At 32.7% G+C, this 24,920-nt stretch overlaps 5 protein-coding genes and 2 long non-coding RNA genes across 11 annotated transcripts; 2 read left to right on the top strand and 5 right to left on the bottom strand.

Annotated features, from left to right (window-relative positions):
• Positions 1–154: 154 nt before the first annotated feature.
• LOC123696972 lies at positions 155–3,086 on the bottom strand. 2 transcript variants are annotated; one of them, XM_045643371.1, is made up of 6 exons: positions 2,758–3,086; positions 2,515–2,647; positions 1,601–1,783; positions 1,382–1,448; positions 464–838; positions 155–289 (listed from the first exon to the last, which is right to left on the bottom strand). In XM_045643371.1, the coding sequence occupies exons 1-6, from the start codon at positions 2,817–2,819 to the stop codon at positions 285–287; spliced, it is 825 nt and encodes a 274-aa protein (XP_045499327.1). In that variant the 5' UTR covers positions 2,820–3,086; the 3' UTR covers positions 155–284. The 2 variants fall into 2 exon arrangements, with proteins under 2 accessions (XP_045499327.1, XP_045499324.1); XM_045643368.1 differs by having other exon boundaries at positions 155–838; positions 2,758–3,085.
• A 2,864-nt stretch (positions 3,087–5,950) lies between these two features.
• Positions 5,951–6,800, top strand: LOC123696808. Its single transcript, XR_006752131.1, has 2 exons — positions 5,951–6,319; positions 6,701–6,800. It is a non-coding gene; the product is annotated as an uncharacterized LOC123696808 (long non-coding RNA).
• Positions 6,801–7,699: 899 nt separating this feature from the next.
• Positions 7,700–8,313, bottom strand: LOC123696764. Its single transcript, XR_006752119.1, has 2 exons — positions 8,181–8,313; positions 7,700–7,796 (listed from the first exon to the last, which is right to left on the bottom strand). It is a non-coding gene; the product is annotated as an uncharacterized LOC123696764 (long non-coding RNA).
• Positions 8,314–9,713: 1,400 nt separating this feature from the next.
• On the bottom strand, positions 9,714–13,594 carry LOC123696830 (E3 UFM1-protein ligase 1 homolog). Its single transcript, XM_045643205.1, has 7 exons — positions 13,433–13,594; positions 13,141–13,229; positions 12,035–13,020; positions 11,453–11,882; positions 10,813–11,271; positions 10,264–10,475; positions 9,714–9,895 (listed from the first exon to the last, which is right to left on the bottom strand). The coding sequence occupies exons 2-7, from the start codon at positions 13,221–13,223 to the stop codon at positions 9,777–9,779; spliced, it is 2,289 nt and encodes a 762-aa protein (XP_045499161.1). The 5' UTR covers positions 13,224–13,229; positions 13,433–13,594; the 3' UTR covers positions 9,714–9,776.
• A 3,107-nt stretch (positions 13,595–16,701) lies between these two features.
• LOC123696933 (prefoldin subunit 3) lies at positions 16,702–18,974 on the bottom strand. Its single transcript, XM_045643329.1, has 4 exons — positions 18,854–18,974; positions 18,370–18,612; positions 18,024–18,178; positions 16,702–17,512 (listed from the first exon to the last, which is right to left on the bottom strand). Exons 1-4 carry the CDS (start codon positions 18,920–18,922, stop codon positions 17,425–17,427), a joined length of 555 nt encoding a protein of 184 aa, XP_045499285.1. The 5' UTR covers positions 18,923–18,974; the 3' UTR covers positions 16,702–17,424.
• Positions 18,975–19,258: 284 nt separating this feature from the next.
• Positions 19,259–19,954, top strand: LOC123696744 (guanine nucleotide-binding protein subunit gamma-1). Of its 2 annotated transcripts, none has more exons than XM_045643107.1 (2): positions 19,259–19,369; positions 19,444–19,954. In XM_045643107.1, exon 2 carries the CDS (start codon positions 19,533–19,535, stop codon positions 19,743–19,745), a length of 213 nt encoding a protein of 70 aa, XP_045499063.1. In that variant the 5' UTR covers positions 19,259–19,369; positions 19,444–19,532; the 3' UTR covers positions 19,746–19,954. The 2 variants fall into 2 exon arrangements, with proteins under 2 accessions (XP_045499063.1, XP_045499064.1); XM_045643108.1 differs by having other exon boundaries at positions 19,270–19,372; positions 19,442–19,954.
• A 1,601-nt stretch (positions 19,955–21,555) lies between these two features.
• On the bottom strand, positions 21,556–23,151 carry LOC123697086 (DNA fragmentation factor subunit alpha-like). Of its 3 annotated transcripts, XM_045643501.1 has the most exons (4): positions 23,086–23,151; positions 22,435–22,858; positions 22,254–22,365; positions 21,556–21,882 (listed from the first exon to the last, which is right to left on the bottom strand). In XM_045643501.1, the coding sequence occupies exons 2-4, from the start codon at positions 22,730–22,732 to the stop codon at positions 21,768–21,770; spliced, it is 525 nt and encodes a 174-aa protein (XP_045499457.1). In that variant the 5' UTR covers positions 22,733–22,858; positions 23,086–23,151; the 3' UTR covers positions 21,556–21,767. The 3 variants fall into 3 exon arrangements, with proteins under 3 accessions (XP_045499457.1, XP_045499455.1, XP_045499456.1); XM_045643499.1 differs by having other exon boundaries at positions 22,254–22,858; XM_045643500.1 differs by having other exon boundaries at positions 22,254–22,858; positions 23,073–23,139.
• Positions 23,152–24,920: the final 1,769 nt, after the last annotated feature.

Below are 24,920 nucleotides of genomic sequence, written 5' to 3'. Positions count from 1 at the left end.
ACTTACGAAATTAAAATCCGAACAATGTGATTTCTTTTAGAAATTATAATCGACAAAATGATTATTTTCACCAAGATATTTGACTTAATTGAATTTATACATATTGCACTAAAAGAATGTCTTATTTATAAGATGAAATTTAAAAAATCAACTAAAGTATCTCTATTATTTTTCTATATTTTTTTTAAAGTATAAAACACTGCGCGCGACCCGATTCAAATCAGTCGGCAGCGAGCCTTTCCAGAGAGAGGACACGTTGCTGGGCGCTCTCCTTGAATAGTTACTCAGTCTCAGTGGTTAGATAGAATCTACGCGATCTATCGTAGCTTGCACTATCCTTTTACTATGAACAGCAAAGGTCAACTCAGGGGACCTTTGCTGTAGTAAAAGGATAGCGCAAGCTACGATAGATCGCGTAGATTCTATATAACCACTGAGACTGAGTAACTATTCAATGATCAGTGGTTCAGTGTTCTATCAAGCCAGGCTTGAGCGACGTCCACTAGTCTATTAAAAACTTGGTTGCGTTCATGCTCAACCTCCAATGCTCGCAATTCACGCTCGTGCTGCTGTCTCATCCTGGTTTCCTCCAGCTCCAGGCGTCGTAATTCCACAGCCGTAAACTCGCTTGCCGCTCTCTCGAAGGGGGTAGGTGCCCGTCTACAGCGAGGTCGCAAACAAGGGCGGTCGGGAGAGGCAGCAGACTGCGGTGTCGCTGGCGACCTTAGCCGCGGACGACGCCTTGCAGATGGTGCTGCAGGGGCTGGTGAGGCTGGCGGGGATGGTGCAGCAGGCCGCTGTTCCTGAGCACGAGTGGGCCTCGTGGTGGTATTTGTATCTGGGATGTGGAAGGCAGATGTAAATTATTTGAGGGTTATGAAGTGGAAGGTTGTGGTTGTGGCGTTTTTGCAAAAAATCAAATTGAGTGTTATTCTAGACAGTTATGGATTAACTACTACTAATCTTATAAAATGTGAAAGTTTGGATGGTTTTTTTATTTTTTACAAGCTAACGCCCGAGTCTTCGTCCGCGTTTAATTCGGATTAAAAAAGTTTTTTTTATAAATCCCATGGGAATTCAATATCTTTCAATATCTATCCTACTAATACAAAAAAAAATTATGTAATTATTAATGTAGGATCAATCAACGGCTGAACGAATTTCGATGAAATTTGGCACATAGTTCATAGCCTGAATAAAAGCACAGAAAACTTTTTATTCTGATGAACACTGAACAGTTTCCAAAGATTACACGGACGAAGTCAAAAGCAAGAGCTACTGAAAAATTTAAATAGCAAATCTATGGTTTATTAGGTAATTTTAAAGAATTGTTATTTGCAATTTATTTACACTAAACAAGTTAATTACTAAAAAAACTTACCATCTACACTTTCTATCACATACACTATATCCTCTTGAGCAACAGGATCATCAGAAGATTGAGATATCTGAAAAAGATTGTTAAAAAAATCAAAATCAAAAAATGTTTATTACTTTTTGTAGCACAAAACTTAAAACTAGTTACCGATGACTCCCATTAAGCCTTATCAGACTGTGTTGGGAGGCACCGCTCAATGGTGTGATAGTTACATATACATACATTAAATCCAAGCTTTTCTACAGAGGCTTGTCCTTCCACTGCTATGGAACCCATTATAGCTAGCACTCTTTTGTCACTAGCTGACAAGGTTTGCCCGCTGGCTGGTCCACCTCCAGTCCGTCCTGCATGTTGCTTTATAGTCAATCCCTTTTTTTTGGTCTTTGACTTCCAATCTGCCCATACCTTTATAATATAAAAATCACTTAGACATAAGTATGTTAAAGTATAAATGAGATTAAAAAGCCAATTAAAATAAATTGGACATATGGCCATCGGACCCCAAAGCATAGCTTATAGTATTCTTTGTAGTCTGTGCTTGAACTATTGGTAACATGCGACTGATTATTATCATCATAGTGAAAGTCCCAGTTACATTACAAAGCATTCACTTCCAGTGCTAGTCTAGTAATAACAAAGTGTGCACACTGGTCTATAATGTATTATTATTTTTCTGTAGTCTCTGTAGTTTTTTGTAGTCAGGCAGCGAGCGAGATAAAAAATAACAAACCAAAATTCATAACCACAAAGGTGTCCTTGTCCAGACACAAAACCATTGATTAGATTAATTAATACACTTTTAGATGAATGATTGTCTCAGTTTGGAATGAACATTAATCTATACTAATATTATAAAGCTGAAGAGTTTGTTTGTTTGAACACACTAATCTCGGGAACTACTGGTCTGATTTGAAAAATGCTTTCGGTGTTAGATAGCTCATTTATTGAGGAAGGCTATATATCATCACGCTACGACCAACGGGAAAGGAGTCAAGGGGATGAAACCGCGCGGAGCAGCTAGTTAGATATAAATGACTGTTCCAGCTGGGAATCATACCCACAACCCTTGAAATCATGTGTTATCCGAACGAGGATTACTAGCCTTTTAATTCCAAAAATGTTCATTAGGTCCTTACTTTTTTCCACTTTTCTGTTGTCTTGCTGACCCCACCTCCCTGAGCATTTAAAATGTTTGTAAGATCAGCCCATAGTTGCTCCGATCTTACCCGACCTTGAGCTCCAGCCAGAGGCCTAGCCAAGTCACTATGACTGTAACATAAACAAATTAAGATTCAATTTATGTAGGTATCACAATATATCATGGCGTCATTGTTTACATTACATGCACGTACTCATGAATAAAACCTAGATTTACTTACTTTTCCATAAACTCAAGAAGCATTAACAATTGTTCGGAACTTGCTCGCGCTCTTGATTCCATTTTTATAAGTTTATCACTATTAATAATATTTTAGCAGTGATATTAAGTGAATTGAATGTTATTACTTTTAATAATATCAAAAAATATGATTTCCCAGTTCGCGAGTTTATTCCGACAAGAAATGTCACAATTCTTGTTTGACATTGGCACTATATATTTTCGTTTCGTACGAATAAAGAATTCGACACAACGATCGCGACCGCGACTTGGCTAGGAAATTGTTATCGATATCTCAGAGACGATGACGAATTTAGATATCGTTTCGCTGCGAAGCGATGTTACTTTGTCTAATGTACCAGATTAGTAAAAAAAAATCGATAAGTCCTTGACGCCGCCGAGTTATAGGGTCCCGAACTTGTAAAAAAAAAACGTTAATCCGGCATTCTCGAGCGCGATTTTTTTTATTTTTATTTTGAAGAATATATAAAACTTACTAAAAATACAAAATCTGCCGGTTTCCGCATGACCCGAAGTCTGGAGGAGCCATTTCGTCTTCCGAAAAACGCGTTGCAGCCATTGAGATAATATTAATATGGAGTCGATACCGCCTACATCACATATGTTCCGCTCAACATACGTCATCTGGCGTAACTGCACTCAGTCGCTTGCTCCGCTCATTGGCGCGAACGTCACGCTCATTTTTTATTTGTTTTAAAGTGAAACGCATCAAATATGTCTACGTGTGTGTTACGATATTGCACAAATAATACAAAGAATACGGAAAAGTGCAAAGGAATAACTTTTCATCAGTAAGTAATTAGATAATAATTTTTAAAACTTAGTTAGAGCAAAATTTTTGGCGGGCGACATTTTGTCATAGATTAAAAATTTAAGATATGACATTGGGAATGAAATAAGTGTTGTTAGTAATATTTGCTGGCGTATATTTTTATAGTATAAAATAATAATTTTACATATTTAGAAAAGCATAGACTGGTTGTTAATTGAAAAAAGGTGAAATCATGAAATATGAAAATCAATTACTCAATCACCAATTTTTTTTGTTAATTGATTTTAATCAAGTTTTTAATTGATATTGTATAAGCTACTGACTTGAACGTATAATTGAATTATTATTTATTTATCTGCACTAATATTATAAAGAGGAAAACTTTGTTTGTTTGTTTGATTGTAATTAATAGGCTCATAAACTACTGGACCGATTTTGATGAAAGGAGAATGCCCATTTTTGGTACTGGTTTTTCTCATGCATCAAGACAACAATACTATTAAAAAAAAATCTCGGCAATTTAGAGGCCTTCTTACCATCGGAAAATATATTTTGAACAGGGAATGTTTTGTAAAATCTAATAAGACATGTAATTGTTTAGATCCATTATTATAGATTAATTAGTGTCCATTACAGGTTACCACGGTAACCAAGCGGTAACTTATTACATTTACTATGGTAAATAGCTAAATGTATTAATATCGATTATTGTTTTCATTGAATTATAAAAAAAAATCAATTAACATAAAATCACTCTTTAAGGTATTGTTTATACACTGTAGGTTGTTTTAACAAAGATAGTGAAGTAAAATAATATAAATATGTATATATAAAAAAAAAATTATTATGACATAGCTTGGTAGGTAACCAGTTATTTCTTATTTGTTTCTTGTTCGAATATGTAGTGAAAAAATGATTCAAACAACAACAACAACAACAACATAAACCGAATTACATAAACCGAATAAAAACTCAATTGGCATTTTTTAAGTATATATTTAGGTTTTCTTGAAATCCGTCCCGGAAGATTTCTGGTGCCTACCTACACTAGCCGATGAACAGATAGACTTTGTCTGAAAGCATAAGCTCTACGCATAGATTAAATAATATGTTAAGTAATCGAAAAATAACCTATGGACGATAAAATGTTACCTAAATCACACATAAACCTAACTAAATCGGGGTTATTTAAGTTTTGAGGTTATTTCACATTTTTCTCAATATCTTGAAAACCCCTGTTTTTATCACAAAAAAATCAATTGGTAAAAATCTTTTGAATATCGAAGAACCCTCCAAAACCACTCTGGCATTGACGCAACACTGTACTGTGGTCCATACTTTCATGGGCATTCTCCTTTGGCACAGACAATCTTAAGACCCTGAGAAAGAACATAGGCTACTTTTTATTGCGAAATATGTGCCACGGGCGAAGCCGGGGCGGACTGCTAGTTCAGAGATAAGTAATTAATATTTTTTCTATTCAAGGTTTCCATGTCTGGGCCGTGAAGAAAGGGAAAAATTATTTTTTTTCTAAAAAAGGCTCAATTTGTAAGGAATAAAACTTCCCTGACTGAACCTAAAACACGAAAAAAATTAAATTATTCCATATGACGTCACTATTTACTTATATGCCAGATATAGTTAGCCCCGCGTAGTAAAGTCAGTTTATACCTAAAATAAATATTAAGTAAGTACAAAGAAAATTTCAAGTCAACGTGCATGTAATCAGTGGCACCCAATAAAATAGACAGAATGAAACAAAGTGTCGCCGCTATAGCGGTGAGTCAGTGACATCGCATAATCTATGACTGTCTAGCCGTCATTCGCGCGCCCCGCGCCGCCGCGCTTGGCGCACAGATTTTGTTCGTGATGTCTGCTCCATATTCATATTATCTCAATGGTTGCAGCATATAAGTCGCGAACTTTACTTTTTCCAAAAAAAAGTTTAAATAAACAAAAAAGGTAATTTTATTTTACAAAAAAAGGTCTCTTTTCATTTTTGTCCAAAGTTAAAACTTTTTTTACTTGAAGCATCATAAAAACTCAAACTCCCGGTTTTTGAGTATATCTCTTGGTATATCTCGAAAACTGAGGGTGATAACCGCTCATATGCTTTGTGCAACCACAGTTGCAAAAATGAAATACGCTAAATTGTTTCCGAAAAAAATAAAGGTAGCCTACTTTGCTAGTGCTCAGGAACGTGCGCCGCGCGTTCGACCCACCGCTATTAAAAATTAATTTATTAGTTCCGCGTGAGGAGTACTTCAAATATATTGATTGTAATCGATTGCTATTGAAATAATACTATACAAATATGTGTTATTTTAACAATATATGATTACCGTATACCTCTAAAAGTTATGAAATCGTCTAAAGTCTACTAACTTTTACAGTGCGACATAAAAGAGATGAAATTAATTAATTTGGAACTAATTTTTTTTTCATTATCCGGCAACCCTGAATTTTCAATGCAGCTGTCAAGATTGCGACTGAAGGACTTGTATCCATGGTTATAAATAAATTATTAAAAAAAAAAAAATGCAGCTGTCAAGTTGAACAAAAATTTGTTGTTTTTTTGGCGAAGTTGAGATAAAATTGTTATTTTAAACATGAAATTTACTCAAAAAAGGAGAAATCATGAAAAAGGTTAAACGTAGCGGTGTCCGTGATGGCATATATAAAGTTTTCATTCGGTGTTTGTCATAATTTCAAGCTGAGAAACGAGAAAAATATTTGGCTAACGTTTACAAACGTACAGCAGATTATACCGGTGAGATTCCATTTATTTTTGCTCAGTACTACGTAAAATAGAATATTCCATTAGTGACGAGTGTTTAATGTACGTATCTATGGCGATTATTACGTTTTTGAAATTTAATTTGAGGTTATTTGTATGTAAACAAAAACTAGTTTTTATAGTGCGACCAGCACAATTTGAGTCAAGAAGTTATATCCAATCCAACCAGCTTTAAATAGCATAGTGATAACTATTTTCATAAAGCTATCTATGAATCCTTACTTACTACATACCTACGCAGGGACCCAAAGTGAGTCTTGGCCTCCCACATAAAAAAATAGTTTTAAACTACTTACTAAATAAATATGTTAAATGTACTATTTGATTTTATTCATCTTAATTCGTTTGTTATAGGGGTTTCTGAAAGCACAGTACGCAGGATAGTAGAGCAATGGAGTAAAAATGAAGGAGAATATCTACAAAAAATAAATAAAAATATTATGTAGTTTTCAAATCACCTTGTTTTTTTTTTACCTGACGGACCCAGAAGGAGGGTAATGTGTTTGAGCTGTATGTATGTATGTTTGTTTGTTCGTATGTTTGATTCTATGTGCGCTTCTGCAGTATAAATGGCTTGACCGATTTTTATAAACTAATTCCAAATACATTTAAGTAAAATTTGACCTAGGTATTAGGTAGGTCATTTAAAATACTAATGTATTTTTGTCTTAAATATTTGTTTTATATTTTGAATTTTTATTCTATAGTATCAAGATCGCTTACGTCGCAGTATCAGTGTTGCTATATGAGCGACGGTGGCGTCCTCATTTTTTGTCATCTCTTTTGTGTCGCACTATAAAGTCGTCTTAATTACATATTTATTACAATGGTCACTAAAATATTACTTTATAACAATAAAACTCATGTTAGAGAATAATTTGGTAAGTAAACACGAGTAGAAATCAATAAAATACAACAAATACGGCATATTTTAACACTTCCTTCTAAGACACGTGAGATACATACAGTGCGACACAAAAGAGATGACAAAAAATGAGGGCGCCACCGTCGCTCATATAGCAACACTGATACTGCGACGCAAGCAATCTTGATACTATAGAATAAAAATCAAAAAAATAAAAAGTAATAAATACCGCGATTTAAAGTTGTTTCATTCATCATCGTGTAAATTTAAGACAAAAATACATTAGTATTTTAAATGACCTACCTAGGTCAAATTTTACTTAAATGTATTTGGAATTAGTTTATAGAAATCGGTCAAGCCATTTAGACTGCAGAGGCGCACATAGAATCAAACATACGAACAAACAAACATACATACATACAGCTCAAACCTAAGGCTCAAACACATTACGCTCCTTCTGGGTCCGTCAGGTAAAAAAAACAAGGTGATTTGAAAACTACATATTTTTATTTATTTTTTGTAGATATTCTCCTTCATTTTTACTCCCATGCTCCACTATCCTGCGTACTGTGCTTTCAGAAACCCCTATAACAAACGAATTAAGATGAATAAAATCAAATAGTACATTTAACATATTTATTTAGTAGCTTAAAACTATTTTTTTTATGTCGGAGGCCAAGACTCACTTTGGATCCCTGCGTCCACTCTAGTAAGTAGCAAGTAAGGATTCATAGATAGCTGTATGAAAATAGTTATCACTATACTATTTAAGGTTGGTTGGATTGGATATAACTTCTTGACTCAAACTGTGCTGGTCGCACTATAAAAACTAGTTTTTGTTTACATACAAATAACCTCAAATTAAATTTCAAAAACGTAATAATCGCCATAGATACGTACATTAAACACTCGTCACTAATGGAATATTCTATTTTACGTAGTACTGAGCAAAAATAAATAGAATCTCACCGGTATAATCTGCTGTACGTCTGTAAACGTTTTCCAAATATTTTTCTCGTTTTTCAGCTTGAAATTATGAGAAACACCGAATGAAAACTTTATATATGGCATCACGGACACCGCTACGTTTAACCTTTTTCATGATTTCTTCTTTTTTTATTAAATTTCTTGTTTAAAATAACAATTTTATCTCAACTTCACCAAATAAACAACAAATTTTTATTCAACTTGACAGCTGCATTGATAATTCAGGGTTGCCAGATAATGAAAAAAAATTAGTTCCAAATTAATTAATTTCATCTCTTTTATGTCGCACTGAAAATTCTGTTTGAAAGGTTGGTAGTATTGGGTAGAAATAGAAAAATCAATTAGTTGTCTTTGGTGTAAATACGTAAAAATAAGACTCTGAGAGTATGAAATAAGGTTTATAATCAATTGAAATAAGAAAGTCGCTTCGCAACCACAGTTGCACGAAACAAGATTTGCGATCGTGTTATTGCAACTGTGGATGCACGGAACAAAGCAAGGGGTCTTTTTTTTTTTTCTGAAGCATATGAGCGGTTAAGAAAAATTGATATGAAATAACGATGATTAAAAAAAAGAAAACCACAAACCTTTCGGTCAGATTAAGAGAACCCACCAACATTTTTGTCAGATTAAGAAAATATGCTTTCAGGATACCGAGATAAACCTCTCCTATGAAAATCTGACGCGCTCGAGTATTTCAAAAGGACTTTTTGTTTTCTGCATTTTCAAATATTCATCGTAACTTATCGTCATGCCGTAATCGTCAGTTTTTTTAAGGGGAGCTTCCTTGGGGCCTACTTATCACCCCTTCCAAAAATCTGACGCGCTCGAGTAAATTTTTTTTGTTCATTTTTGACGAATTTATATGCCTAGCCCCACCACGCAAACCGGCAGATTAGTATACCGTTGTTATCAAAGGCACTTGTGGCATACGTAGTATGAATATCTGACGCGCTCGAGAATGCCCAAGTTACTGTTTTTTTTTTACATTTTTGAAAATCCGTACACGCCAAACCCACCGCTAAAATGGTTTTTACCATAGAAGCTTTTCTTTTCGAAATTATTTTCTCTTTCGATTTTGATAAGTCTCGACGACGCCGTTGAATTACGCCATTTAGCTACCTCGCCTCCCTATCTACTACACCTTTTATTGAGAGTCTGGCCAGTGGCCAGTCAAAGCTGAACCCAGTGTTTTTTGTAGCGGCCACACTATGGAAAGTCATCATGGCGTTTCGGCGTAGTTAGTTGTCAGTTTTGTTGAAAAGGGTTAAAATCCTTTACTTTAATAATGTTTAAATCCTGCTGTGTTGTGTACATAATGCACCTATATACTATGATCACCTTTATGAATATCAAAAGTATCAAAATGTTTTTTTCCTACTAAAGCCGATGTTACCTGGTCCATATTTTTTTAATTTGCCGCCCTTTACTGGGTTCAGCATTGGCTGGCCAGACTCTACCACAAAATAACTTATGATTCGTTCAAAAACTAAAGGAATGAGTAAAACAACCTTATAAAAAAATAACATATATATATATATTTCTTCATAAAATATTATATTTTAACAAAACAAACAATTATTTGTACTTCTTAACCTCGTTTACCAAATTTTTTATAGCTGGCATCTCTTCTTTGAGATTTTCTTCTAGAGAGCTCTTTTCTTGCTCAGGTGCTATTAAAAACTTGGTAACAGATTCTGCAACAAAATATGAATTTACAATATTTTACAACCATATAATATATTATACCCACTATTACCTATAGGTAATAGTATAAGAATGGTATGACATGGTCTCATGGGTGTTCATAACCCATATACAAAACGCAGATTATAAATACAGAAGATTTTAGTGACTACTATTAAAATCATAGTTACTTTGAAAACATTCTAAAAGTATAGATGGTGATATCATCCATAAGAGAATAATAAAGAAAAAAAATTATATATTGAGATAATGATCAAGTTACATACATCAATTGGACCACAATATGGCAACGGTTATAAAAATTGAAAGAAAATAATCAACAGTCTTTGAAATATGTAAGAAAATATGTAAAATTTACCTTGATAGTGTTGTAGTTTAGCATAATCCTCTTCCTTTAGTTGTCCTTTCAAGAATGCTATAATAGAGGGGACTTGACGACCAGACGCATGAAGCATGTTTTGGTTCAAGATCGTAAAAGTTGCAAGCGCAGCCAGGTGTAAAACTAGTGCTGGATCATCGCAATTCTCCAACTCGGATATGAGTTTCTCACGATGATTTTGTACAAGCAATCTGTAAGAGAGGAAAGTACTTGTATTTGAGGATTTTAAGAGACATTACAATATAAGTGCTGTGGCTGTTGGTTTAGAGTTTATATTGCTTTATTTAATGATGATCATATAAACTACTAGCGGTCCGCCCCGGCTTCGCCCGTGGTACATATTAACGTTTTCTCTACATAAGAACCATCCTCGTACTTCAAGGAATATAATAAAAAAAGAATTATCGAAATCGGTTCAGCCGTTCTCGAGTTATGGAATTACAACGAAAAGTGGCATTGATTTTTATATATATAGATATATTATTAATTTCAGTAAAGTATTTCATATCACTGTAGATTTATACTTACTTATCCTTCTTCTTATCAACCTTCTTCAAGATCATGCCACATTCTGCCAGACACACGTCAACAGCTTGATAAAATGAATCCATATTTTGTTCAGTTAGCGTCACATTCAAAGCACGCAACGGTTTCATGTATTCTTCCGGCAAATCGTTAAGTATTTTATTCCGTTGCTCTGGTGATAATGTATCAACTTGCACAGAAATATTGCACTGATTCGCTGCATATTTACAGAACTCTCCAAGAACGTCAGCTCCAAATGTTTTCAATAGATATTTAATGTATGCAGCTTGTTGGTCAGCAGGAAGGAGTTTTAATCCTTTTTCGTATAACTTCATATCATTGACGAGAACATTAATCCTGTCTTGAGCTGATGAATGCGTTTGTTTCTTGTTTTGATTTGCACTTTGTAAGAGCTTTTCGGCCAAATCCTTTGCAATTGTGAGCGCTGTTTGGTTTAAGCCCCTGTAAGCAAAAACGTGATCATGTTTTAATGATGAAATATTCGGAATTGTTACGATATGACCACTGTAGACAAATCAAACTAGGTAAGTATGTAATATTGAAAAAAATTATATATTTCTTGTAATAATAGTGTGAATTAACATAGAAAATGATACCAGTAAATAATTTCAGAGTCACTTACACTTGTAAATACTCCGCAATTTGCGTGATCAAATCCTCCAGACCCTCATTGTCTAACGTATCTTTAATAACCGCTTCCACATCATCCACCTGAACAATTTCAAGATGCGCTTGTGCTTTCTTAGTGACCTCCTCTTCAGAATCCGAATCATGCGCTGCTTGTTTTGTTCTTGCGTGCTTTTTGACCGCTTTAGTCTTTGTTTCTCGGCCCTGTGTACCACCACCGCCCTTACCGCTAGTTGCTTTGCGTCTACGCTCCTCGCGTCTTTCCGTTTTATGGTCTACATGACTTTGAAGCTGTTCAGATTTAGCCAGTTGTTTCTCTAAGTAGAACTGTTGGTATTGACCAGACTTCACTATGGCCTCTGCTTTCGCATTCGTCATTGGCATGCAAGCTTGTCTTAAGTTCTCGATGTATTGGTTGCTGAAGACTGTAAAATTTATAATTACATAATATTAGGATCGTAATTAAACATTGGAAAATATGGGACACTTATGATCTATGTGTAGTTTGTAATATATGACTCATAAAATATTCTTGATTCAAAATAAATATTAATAAATATTGTATTACAATTTTTACCTGTATTATCAAACACAGTTGTAGACTTAGCATTATTTTTCAACAAAACATCTAAAACATTTTCAATATCCTTATCAGATAGGATTGAAGGCAACAAATTAACAACATCCAAATAGCTTTTGGACGCAATACATTCTTCCAACGCCGTCTCCAATTGTAACTTAATTTGTGACCCAATCAAACAAGTGCTTAAAAATATCATATCTTCATCATGTATCACTCTTTTTACATATCCTTTAGGGTCCGATATTCCCAAGCGAGTCAAAGCATCATACTCCAAATAGTTATTTTGCTTCCAAAAGCTCATAACCCATTCATTTTGAGACTTGGTGTAACAAGATGGTACATAAAGAGCTCCCGAATGTCTGCCTGTCAACACACCAGGAGCATTTATCTGATCAAATAAATTCATAAAAAGACGCTCAGCTACATTACAGTGACTGATAATTATTCCAATTTGAGTTGGTTTCAGTAAGCCCATCAAGGCTCCCCTAATCTTGGCCTTTGTTCTTGTTATGTATTCTTCAGTGTAGAAAGTCCTGGGTTCAGAGGGATCCTGCTTTCCTATAATCAATGTACCCAAGTTCTTTTCTAAAATGGTATGCAACAGAAAGTCAGCAGGCAAATCATACTGCAATGTCAACTCGCCAACTGAAATTTGCCCTTGCAGTTGTAACTTCTCATTTATCTCTCTTGCTATTTTATGAGTGTATTCATCCGATATAAGATATCCAGATATTAATTGGACATCTTTTCCCTTGATTATCTCATGGAGATTGTTGTTAATCTGATTTAGATCAACACTTAACTCTCTGGCTAAATCAACAGTGTTAACTCTTCCACCTCTGACATATAATTCATCTTTGATTTCTTTAACTAACTGCTGTGACGTTAAGTACTCTTTGCCATCAGTGGTAAATATTACATCTATTAATTTAAGCTCAAGAAGCTTTGTCACTATTTCTATACAATTCCTCTCTGATAATCTGAAAGTTTAAATTATTGTATATAAGTTTATCTTATTTTTATACAATAACACATATTTATCAAATCAATTCAAACATTTTATCAATTCATAACATAAGTAGTAAAATATACAAAATTACCTTTGAGAAGTTGAGCTAAGCTGAGCTTTTTGAAAGTCAGCAGCTAATCTTTTAATTTCATCCCAATCAGTTGAAGGAGCCATTGCTACCTAGATAAAGTAAAATTATATGTATAAAAATAGTAAGAGAAATTTTATATTACTAGCTATACAGCTAAAAACCAGGAATTAGGACTATAGGTTGTATAGGACTAGTTAATCTCTATTAGCAGGTAAATATGTGCAATAAATAAGAATTCAATTCTGAATTCTCTTTCTGCACCTAACACAATTCAATATTCATTTAAACTTACCTAAATACTTGGCGCTAAAGAAACCTTTCAATTCAACACACCAGAATCTTTATTCTTATGTTATTCGTAAAATTTCTTGTTTTTTAATTCAATGAAATATTAGTTTAAAATTCATTTTCTTATTTTTCGAATACTATTACTAGGTAGGTACCTTGTAATATTATGACAACCAGATGACAGCCAAATGGCACGTCAGCTACAGCCAGCCGTCACTTTTCTGAAGGAAAAAAGAGAAAGGGACCTCAGAGCAATATGAGAAAGGGACGGTCAACACTCTACAGATACATAATCTAGACACGCGGCAGCGTGTCAAGCCGAGTTCAAGCGAAGAGAACTGGCGAGCAGCAGCCGTGTGTATATTTACACGAACCATTTCGAGCCACTTTTCACCCCCTTATAACTTGAAAACTATTTAAGTTAAATAAACCAAATTTGGTACATATCAAGAGGACCTCAAGATAAACAAGAACCTTAAATTTCATAAATACAGATTAAACAGTTGCGTAGATATTAATATCCAAAAATCGCAATTTTTAAGACTGACTGACTTATAGACATATACAAAACCTAACCCACTTCCAGATGACCTAGAAAGTTCAAATTTTGTAATCAACTAGGTAATAGTGAGTGTACAAAGGAAAAAATCTGAAAATACGGAATTTATCTGTATTTAATTTTTTTTTTTCAATGACATTAATTTTGTTTGTATGGAAAAATGGAAATGTTTATAAAAATAGAAAATATTATATTCACCTTACTAGTCTTAAAAAATAGATCAAAACTAGTCAGTGGCCGAAAAAAATTTTGAAATCCATCAATAAATGACTGAGATATAGATTATTGAAGTTTACACATTTTAGCGCGAAACATCTGTAGATTCGATGCGCCTCTGACATCACACTCACTCGCGCTAGTATCGCTAGGGCGGATTACTTCGATTGCATGATTTCTTTATTCAAAACTGTTAATTAAACGAAAAATAAAAGAAAATTGTAATAAAAATATTGCTCATACAGTTAAAAATAATATATAATTTTACAAATTCACATTTCTTTATTCTTTATTTATGAGTGTTTAGTTTATTTTTAATTTCAGTGTAATGGAAGAAGGCTTTGTCGAAGGTCGAAATGATTTAATTTGCGTAGGTAATTATAAGTGAAACATCTTTAGGCGCGTTTAGAGTAAAATTTCAAAATCTCGTCATGGCAATACCGTAAGTCGTAACGTCATGGATAGTGTTGCCGAACTATCGATAGTTTGACTATCGATAGTTGACCTTGAAAATAAGTCAGAATATCGATAGCACTATCGATAGTATCGATATTATCGATACTATCGATACTATCGATAGCGTTAATCATGGAATACTATTGATGAACTGCAATAGTATCGATAAAATCGATAGTATTGATTGCCAATAGTTGCTATACTATCGATACTGTCGATAGTATCGATACTATTGCTACTGAATATTGCAACTACAATCGATACTATCGATAGTACTGATACTATCGATAGTTTTGAGCTATCGATAGTAGTAAATTGTGCAATAGTATTGTTCACGATTTCTTGGTATAATGGGTCAATTTAAATTAGAAGACCCTAACTATGCACAAATGTACGTGGCTTATTGGATTACGAATTAACGAACTAAAAAAAAATGGATTGTACAAAGCGCCAATAGATAACTTGAAAAGTATTATAACCAAACATCTAGTTCTCTGTCATCCACTATAATATTATTGATAAAGCAATACTATCGAGAAAAAGGTCACTATCGATGGGACGATATTATTGATAGTATCGACACTATCGATAGTATCGATAGTTCGTTCGATATTGAGCTTCGATAGTATCGACACTATCGATAGTATCGATAGTTCGTTCGATATTGAGCTTCGATAGTATCGATACTATCGATGGTATTGCTATGTGTCGATAGTATTTACGCTTATAGGACTATCGATACTATCGATAGTATCGACACTATCGATAGTATCGATAGTGCTATCGATACTATTGCTTTTCCCCAACTATCGATAGTTAATCGATAGACTATCGATAGTGGACTATCGAGCGGCAACACTAGTCATGGAGTAAAGCGACGATTCTTCTACAACGATCTTTGCATCTTTGTAATAGTGTGTGTACATATTCACGCTGGATGCTTAGAAAATCATGTAATCTTTTTAAACAGAAAACGAGTTTAAAAAATTGCAGATAATGACGGGGCAATGTGCGCTGACATTCATAACATACAAGAAAATATAGAAAATAATACTAAACAAACCATACAAAGAATCCGCAAGAAAAAATATAAAAAAAATCGTATATAAAAAGTATTATATTCATAAAGTAAATCAAATTTGCAGAGTAATTTTCTGTACAAAAAGTAATGATATCCCACCAAAAACATAAATGTAAAAATTGGAGCCGAGTTCAATCGTTGACTTAATTTGCCAAAAAAGAAATGAGATCTAATTAATGTGTGCCAAGTTCTGCAGACAGTCCAGAAATTTATTTACAAAGATGTATTAAGTTCTTAGGTTGACTGAAAACTCAATTGTTTTATTTTCCCTTAGAGAACAATGTTTATTCCAAAATATAACTTTTTTAATTTGAATAATATAATTATTTTCACAAAGCATACATTTACATACTGTTTATATTTTGTGAAGTTCTAAAAACTAGCCTCATCAAATTATGGGGTTCAATAGGTCATTAGTTGTTTGCTTTGTGAAAATAATTATATTATTCAAATTAAAAAAGTTATATTTTGGAATAAACATTGTTCTCTAAGGGAAAATAAAACAATTGAGTTTTCAGTCAACCTAAGAACTTAATACATCTTTGTAAATAAATTTCTGGACTGTCTGCAGAACTTGGCACACATTAATTAGATCTCATTTCTTTTTTGGCAAATTAAGTCAACGATTGAACTCGGCTCCAATTTTTACATTTATGTTTTTGGTGGGATAACATATTTAATTCATAAATTTATAGTCTGTGGCCGTATTGACAAGTTCGACCTCGACATTTCGACAACTCGAGTGCCAGGATTTCCATTGCGTTATTTTCTCAATTTTCAGTAGGTACCTCATGTTTTTTGAGTAAAATTGTGCGTTTACTTCATAGATAATATAATTATTTATATTATCTTTTATATTATTTATATATAATTATTCTGTATATATGTTTACTTGTACAGCATTATGCATTAACTAGGAAAGAATTCTTTATAACCAAATTTTTATAAATAAAACAAACAATTTGTGTTTGGTTTTTATATTATTTGGGAAGTAAAATGAATACCACATCAAAATTGAATAATGCATTTATAGCATTACTAAATTGAGAAGCCACATTATTTTTGTTAATATTTTAGTGTTCAATAATGAATTAAAATAGTATACATTCTCTAATTTAGTGAGTATATGCTTGGCTAAATATAAAATGAAACATATAACTGAAATTAGATAACATATTTTAAAAAATGTGTTGCTACTTATGCATTATTAATATGTATTTCTATATTGTTCTAACAATTATTTTCTTCTCTATTTATTGCCTAGAAAGGCTAAATTGATTGCTAAAAAAGTAGTTTTTATTTTATTATATATTATTGCTATATTTCCAGTACTTGAGAATACATGAGTATAAAGCAGTGAAGTTTATTGTTTCATTATGCCTTTCATGCATTAACAATTTAACATAATATATACCTATATGTACCTCAATTTCAGAACAAAGACAAAATATATGACATCATCAATACAAGCTTGAAGCCCACAAGAGCGAACTTTATAAATATTAAAAATACCAAAATCATTTCACTTGTGACACAGGCTTTTAAAATAGATGTCATTTTACAAACAGTTAAGTTAATAATACAAAATTTAGAAACTTAAGACAATTAATTTGAAAACATTTGCAAAGATTTTGAAGCTATGTATTGGCAGTCCAGTATATCAACTCATTGTGCATCTGGTTTATTAGCTGGATGCTTTTGCAGCTTGCCGCCTCTTCACATCCCAGTTGTAAACTCTAGCCATGTTCACTTCTGTTGTTGTCCATTGGTCTCTGTGAAGATATCACATACATTTAAAATAATGAAAATAAACAAAATAGAAAAAAAGAATTTGGAAATTCATACAAAGTATGAGTTTTTAAAGCTTTCATAAGTTTAGGATGTATCTGGCATACAAAATCTATTTTATCAATAATTAGCGGTCCGCCCCGGCTTCACCCGTGGTACATATTCACGTTTTCTCTACATAAGAACCATCCTCGAACTTCAAGGAATATTATAAAAAAAGAATTAATGAAATTGGTTAAGCCGTTCTCAAGTTATGCGCTTACCAACACATTTTGGGATTCATTTTTATATTATAGATGTCAGAAACATAACATGGGTCATGGACTAAAAATTAAGAGAAATATTATATGGAAAATTTAGGGAATATAGGATGAAACTACACAGTCAAAAGTCACAGCATAGGAACTTTGCAAAATGTGCAGGTATGTTACAATTAATGCATTGCATTATAAATATTTTACTTTTAGCATTTTGAGTAAGTAGGAGAGTAGATACCTCAAAAAGTCCAAATCATGCTCAACACATTCAAGATTTTTCTTTGCAGTGGCCATATTTGTTGTGAGTAGGTTTTCTGCATCTTCTAATGTATACTCCAACATGACATTAGCTCCAAGCCACAAACATACATTTTCTGTGGGTGGTATATCAGCCTGAAATATTCAATGCTTCATTAGATTCAATATAAATAATTGAGAAATATCAAGCAATCCTGTTTGAAAGAAATATTGGAAATATTTAATCTTGATTAATACCTACCATATTGGCCAGTTTCTACTAAGTAACAAAATGTTCAGAAAAACTGTAAAAAGACAATACAATAGCACCAATGCCACATCCTTACCTTAACAAAAACTTGATCACTGAGTAAAAACTGTGTTTCGACGTTCTCCTTTTGGGCTCTCAGTTTCTCAATCATTTCGAGCGATCTACCTAAATCGGGGATTTGCTGTCGGAGCCGCCTCCTTTTAGCGCTTAATGTGTATTCCATAAATTTATACTTTCCATGTTGTTCATCCAGTCTTCTAAGGACTTTTTCAACACCTTCTGAATTTTCCGGTAAATTCATAAACTCGTCTACATTGTCCTGAAATTTTAAATGTATTTATATAAACAAATTAAATAACTAAATGTATATTGTATATAAGGATATACTCTTTTCAAAAACACTAGTTTTACTCAGATTCTCTGAGTACATAACTAAATAAAGTGATTATTTATAGCAGATGTATCAATGGCATTTGGAACATAACCTAACTTTGTCGTTTTGGGCTAATAATTATCTTGAGCGAAGATTATTGTTTTAATTTTTACTTGAAAAATCTTACCACGAATATTGCTTCTGGTATTCCTGAAAAAGACTTCTTTTCTGAATTTTCAGTACCGTCTCCTTCCATTTTTTTGGCTTTTGACTTTTTTTCTAATAACACCAAAAAGTAAAGAATTATGACATTCTCTGAATCTCTGATCTATGCCCAAATCTGCGCCACAGACTATGTTGAAAGAACAGACTTGAATTATTAGGTCAGAAATTAATAAAATAATATGTGATAATCGTCTTCAATACAGATTTTTGTTCGTCCTATCGAAAAAAAAAATGGAAGAATAACAAATTCAATTCTCAGGACGTAAATTGTAAAATATTTCATGGTTTTTCAAATTGTGTAATCGTGATCTGTGGTAATCGTGGTATAATCTATGGTTCCCATCACAGGTATAACTTTACTCTATGGTTCGAACTTCAAACGTCATTTTGACATTTATCTGCTTGCTGTACGATTTACCCAGAAAAATAATTTAAGGAATTTACCTACAAAAGACCTCGAATCCTTCCACAAAACACTGTAAGCTATTTTGTATACTATTGTGTGTGTGATAACACCGGAATAATATATTAACATAAACCATTTACTTACAGATCCAAGGCTGTAGTTATAGACTACGCCCTTTTGTACAACTGCGTTGTTTATTTTTGCTATCAACATAGGCCTCTCGGATACCGCCGTCATGGATATGATGGTGTCGACTTTGCAGCAGCAACGTGCTGTTACAGAGCAGCTGCGGCGGGAGGCAGCTATCAAACGAATCCCCGTATCCGCTGCTGTATCGGACATTGTTCGATTCATAAGTGAACACGAACAGGAAGATTGTCTCTTGGTTGGCTTTTCCAGTCAGAAAGTCAACCCCTTCCGTGAAAAAAGTTCTTGCACTGTTTTGTAAATTGTTGTGTCACTAATCAATGGTAATGTGTGTTTGCTAAACTTGGTGTTCCTTACAAACTTGGTTTTATTTATTATCCGATAATTGATTAGAACAGGAATTGAAGAGAATCTGTTTATTTCAAATATATATTTTAACTATCACATTATTAATGTTTCATAAATATAATAAATGATCTGTAATATTCAATAAATGATTTAATCAATGTATGAATTTGTTTCAATAGCTCCAGCTAGATAGGTATTAACATTCTATGCACAAAGGAGTTATTTTATTAGAAATACATACCTAACAGAACTTATATTTAGAAATAAATAAGAATTTTACTGTCTAATATTTTATTTGTGCACAAAACAAAACATTCCAAAATAGATTACAATATAAATAATTTTAAAATTAAGGTAAATAAACAGGAAATGAAAAATAACTTATAGGATTGATTTTTAATTTGGTTCTCAACTCTACAATTTTACTAAAATGATACAGTTTTTATACACAAACATTTCTGTAAAGGCTTGAGCATTTTGCATTCTAATCTATGTCTTATCTAATGTCATGAAAATTATTATATGCGGGGTAGATGGATGCTTACTGCCAAAATTAGAACTAATATTTAATAAAATAGTAGACAATCCTTATACGTAACTATTGAGTAGTGTTTTCCGGAATGCATATAATTTTCCGTGATATAAAGTATAATATGCTTAGTCTACACTTAAAACACCTACTGACGTTACGTGCATTGTAAATATTAATGGACATAGAAAAATTTTACACGACAGATTCGATAATAATTGTGGATACAATAGATTTTTTCATAATTAATGTGCTTTTAATAGATGGTATACAAGCAGCAAAAGCTTTCTTTGCCAATCTAACTACCTATATGTAAAACAAATCATTTATTCTTTGGACAATGCAAGCAACAGTAAAGTAAGATCTATCCTCCAATGACACAATTCCTTTTATACATTATTGAGCTATGCAAAGGTAAATATTTGATACGGCAGTGGAATTAAACATAGGTAAAACTTATGTAATATTTGTAAATTGTTTGAGCAAATTTGGAATTCAATGAATAAACCTTATTCTAGGGGTAAAACTATATAAAAAAATGAAATTTACCAACTATCAGTCTTTAAAATTGATGTTGATTATCAACCTTGTCGCAATTTTACTCTCAAAAGTTTACAAAAAGTGTGAAATAATGAAATTTTAAACATGCCTATTGACTAGCATCTATTGTCAGATTTTAACTTTAATATTTATATCTAGTTTTATAATTTTATCTTTAAATTTAATGACAATGTTATTAAAGTAAGAGTGAAGTCGGTTTAATATGAAATCAAAGAACAACATCCAATTTTAAACAAAACATACAATACTGCCGCAATATTTCTTTTTACTAGAACTTTAATAGTTCATATAGTAAATGTTCAACTTATAACTGTTTATTTAGTGACAAGTTCAATCCATACTGTAATTTCAATGCTGAAAAACTTTCATCTAGTGTTCTTCCAAAATAAAGTATCTAGGCCCCTTCAAACAAGGAATACACTATACATCCAATACAGAGACATATACGAATTATACAAAGGTGTAAAATGGAATTTTATATCTACCTATCAAATAACATTTAGAATGTTACCATACATTTGATTATAGCTCTTGTTCATAAGACTAGCTTCTTATACTAACATCTACATACTCGCCTTAGAGCTAGCACAAAGAATGCAAATCCTGATAAGTATATATTAATTAAAATTAATTTGTATAATGTATAATCTTGACTAAAAAAAATACTGGTAAATAATGTTATGTAAATATAGCATTTAAAACAAGGCCTCCTTTATTTGGTGTTACTATTTAGGTTACAGCTATGGAGATGGAGTATGTAATTTTTTTTAATAAGTACTTTCGTAAATAATAATGGCAAGTTCTTTGTAAACTTTTGAGATACACCATCCCATAAAATAAATAATTAAGGGTTATGCTAAGGGTATACAATACATATGCCAAAGTTTAAACTCGCTCTTGGTTTGGCGGAGAGACGTCATCTGTTCCATTGGCTACACTCTGATGGTACAGCTTTAATAATTCCATGGCATCTTGAGCTTGACGCTTCTCTAGGAGTATCCTGGAATTTGTTACAAACAATTTCATGAAGTATTTAAATGATTAATGCTTTTCAACTAGTGAAAATTATTATTTTATAGATTGCTTCGTGTTATTGACATGTTATTTTGAAGCTGTATACAAATGTTGTTATTCAAACTATGCACTTTTGAAATGTTCATTCATAATTATCATGTTATGTTACACTTACTCATACCATAATTTATTAAAATAATTCCAAAAAAACAATGTTTTGTAATAGGTACATAGTATATAGTGATATTTTATTGATAATAATTTATATTGAAAGTGCACTATAATAAAAATTTAATGAAAATAATTAGAAAAGTTAAGGGAATGGCAGTGTTATCAAGTTTGGTACTGTTTGTTTACCTGCCAGAAGCTTCCTTGATGTGTTCTAGAATTATTCTGTTGTCCCTGTCTGTAACGATATCAGCAAGGCTGTCGGGATCCATGTCTGACAATAGTTCCAGGTCCTGACCACCTAGCAAAGAAATATGACATAAATTGTGTTGGAGCCGACCAACGAGATTCGCAACTTGACTCTTATCACCTAAAGTAACGTCGTCCGTTTGATCCAGTGAAACTTGGCATTTCGGCATATTTGGTGCCCATTTTTCGGTGCCATGTAAAATCATTAAGGATGTGTCTGGATCGAGCGTTGAAAAATATTCCTCATCATCCACTTCTGTACCGTCACACTCAAGCACCACAGTTAAATTCTCTGTCGGCAATCCTAGTTTCTCTGGCACTTTTGATAACAAATCTTCTAATGACGAAGCCACAATTCCTTTCTTCTTCTCACGATTCACATCACATATTTTGTACGGTTTGTTTATACCGTTTTCCATTATGTTATTACACTCTTAACGCCCAGGATAAAATAGGAGCACTCTTTTGTTTAACAAAGTGTATTTACTCCGATGTACATTCTAATTTTAACCACAACACTGTTCTCTTTACGGCTTGAAAATGAACTGAAAGAATTAAGAAATAATGGGTAGATTCAAGATTGACAGTTTTTAAGTTTGACGTAATTGAAATAATTGCCAGAATCTGTTAATTTTAAAACACACACAGAAATCAGAATTTGAAAAAAAAAATGATCACTATTAAAAATGGTTCATGCAGTATTCGATTTAATAATAAGGCATTATTTTAATAAAGAAAACAAAAAAAATAAAAGATTACAAAAATATAGTACGTGATATTGAAACGTTCGTGATGATCAAACGACTGTCTCGTCTAACTGCGAGCCGCTGAATGTTACTTTACTAAGGGCACGTAGGTACATAATAATATTATAATGATACCATAGGTCATGCTAGGACGTTAACAAGGTCTAGCGTTACAGACGGAGGTTAAACAAAACAGGAGGTAAATTTTAATTATTTTAATTGAGCATCGAGCATTTCTATGAAAATGTTATCTTTATATTTGTGTGTTATATTGATTTTTACGAAGGAGGGTAAAAATAAATAGTAGTTCGTAATTGTAATAAAAATCGTAATTTCCAAAAGGTCTGATATTTTTTAAGGTAAGGAAACTAGGTATATTGTATATGTGAATGTGGAAAACCATAGAAAAAGTGCCAAGAACTAAAATATTTAAGCAGTGACCAGAATATTATATAGAGTATAATAATATTGATCAATGTTTAATCGGTGTTTATTCGGTTTATACTGTAGTATTTATACTGTGTATAGGGAATAAAAAAAAAAATAACAATAATCATTTCTGAACGAGCTATATTTTAAATTGCCGTTCAATTGCGGTTTTCACATTAATATTGATTGCAATTTTCTTCGCTTGTATGGCAGTTTATTGATGAAGATGGAAAGATCAGTGAAGGGCAGGTAATGCCGGGGGTTACATTCGGTCAAAGCGTGGCGCGACGGGCGGGGATCAATAAGACACCCGCCTCCCTTCTTGTCTCCCTAATGTTCTTCCAGAATGCATTTTGCAGCGCGTACCTCCACCTGCTCTCTAGTCAAGCCATTATTTAGCGTTCTCACTTGCCTATTATTTATTATAATGCAACAAGCTGTTTAACGTTAGCGGTCACAGCTATAATATAAACGGCCATTTTGCGCAGTCATCCGCTGGATAATGTTTATCAAAATTTCATTTTCCCCGGCAAGGAAAGTTAATTGAAAAGAATTTGCGAGGGCGGGAAACTTGAAAGACGTTGCTTAAATTCATTTAGTATGATAAAGTGATAAGTTATAATACCATTTTGGATATATTAAGGATCAAATTCTCTATTCTTATTATAAGATTTTTTTTTTTTTTAATTTAGAGTCTTCTATTGGATCTATTCACTTATAAATTAGAAGTTCATAAGAGCTGGTGATGTTTTGTGTTGCCCTAATGGTATTGGAAAGACATGTGAGTGTGAACTGTGCCTCTATCACTACGCTAAAAATGCATCCACGATCTTAAATTAAAAATGCAGTGGAGAGCAGCGTTTATCAGCCTTTATAGGGAAATATCATTAGCTAAGTGAACCAGCTTTACAGTTAACACAACACATTAAAATTCTATACATATACTAAGCTGACAAATTTCGTGTTTTACCTACAAAGATGTAGCTTGCGTAAGCGTGCAACTGTTTGGATCAAACGTATTCGTGCTGAAAACAATTATTCTACCGCGTTGTTATGTGCTTGATTTGAGCAAAATTTGGCGTTATAGAAATTTTGAACAATACAAGAATTTTGTACTGTTATGTATAAATTAAAACTCTCGAAGGTGAACAAATAAAAAATAACGACTTCAACAGATTGCGTTTTAATAAAATAATAATTGTTATCAAAGAGTTAAATACTTTGTTTGGCAAGATAACGATATTGTTACAGAAAATGTGCAGATAGAACTGGAGATCCAATCAAGCAAGAACTATTTTTAGGTCAACGAAGGAAATTTTATTTGTCCAATTTCTAGCTTGTATCTATGTTCATGCATAATACATATTACTTCTACACTTAGTTCAAAGGTAAAATAAACATTTTTTTCGTACATACTATTAAAATATGCAAA

This window comes from Colias croceus, chromosome 13, assembly GCF_905220415.1.
Source record: "Colias croceus chromosome 13, ilColCroc2.1".
Taxonomy (NCBI): domain Eukaryota; kingdom Metazoa; phylum Arthropoda; class Insecta; order Lepidoptera; family Pieridae; genus Colias; species Colias croceus.
The sequence above is the reverse complement of the archived record's forward strand: the minus strand, read 5'-3'. Positions and strand labels throughout refer to the sequence as shown.

Excerpts from the sequence above, each read along its gene's own strand:
- LOC123697086 (XM_045643499.1), bottom strand. The coding sequence starts at position 22,732 with ATGGAAAACGGTATAAACAAACCGTACAAAATATGTGATGTGAATCGT. Across the intron at positions 21,883-22,253 it reads ATCAAGGAAGCTTCTGGCAG|GATACTCCTAGAGAAGCGTC; the intron begins GTAAACAAACAG and ends AACAAATTCCAG.
- LOC123696744 (XM_045643107.1), top strand. The coding sequence starts at position 19,533 with ATGGATATGATGGTGTCGACTTTGCAGCAGCAACGTGCTGTTACAGAG.
- LOC123696972 (XM_045643371.1), bottom strand. The coding sequence starts at position 2,819 with ATGGAATCAAGAGCGCGAGCAAGTTCCGAACAATTGTTAATGCTTCTT. Across the intron at positions 2,648-2,757 it reads CTTCTTGAGTTTATGGAAAA|TCATAGTGACTTGGCTAGGC; the intron begins GTAAGTAAATCT and ends TTTATGTTACAG. Across the intron at positions 1,784-2,514 it reads CAACAGAAAAGTGGAAAAAA|GTATGGGCAGATTGGAAGTC; the intron begins GTAAGGACCTAA and ends TATATTATAAAG.
- LOC123696830 (XM_045643205.1), bottom strand. The coding sequence starts at position 13,223 with ATGGCTCCTTCAACTGATTGGGATGAAATTAAAAGATTAGCTGCTGAC. Across the intron at positions 13,021-13,140 it reads CTTAGCTCAACTTCTCAAAG|ATTATCAGAGAGGAATTGTA; the intron begins GTAATTTTGTAT and ends TTAAACTTTCAG. Across the intron at positions 10,476-10,812 it reads GTTGATAAGAAGAAGGATAA|ATTGCTTGTACAAAATCATC; the intron begins GTAAGTATAAAT and ends CCTCTCTTACAG.
- LOC123696933 (XM_045643329.1), bottom strand. The coding sequence starts at position 18,922 with ATGGAAGGAGACGGTACTGAAAATTCAGAAAAGAAGTCTTTTTCAGGA. Across the intron at positions 18,613-18,853 it reads TACCAGAAGCAATATTCGTG|GACAATGTAGACGAGTTTAT; the intron begins GTAAGATTTTTC and ends TTAAAATTTCAG. Across the intron at positions 17,513-18,023 it reads CATGATTTGGACTTTTTGAG|AGACCAATGGACAACAACAG; the intron begins GTATCTACTCTC and ends ATATCTTCACAG.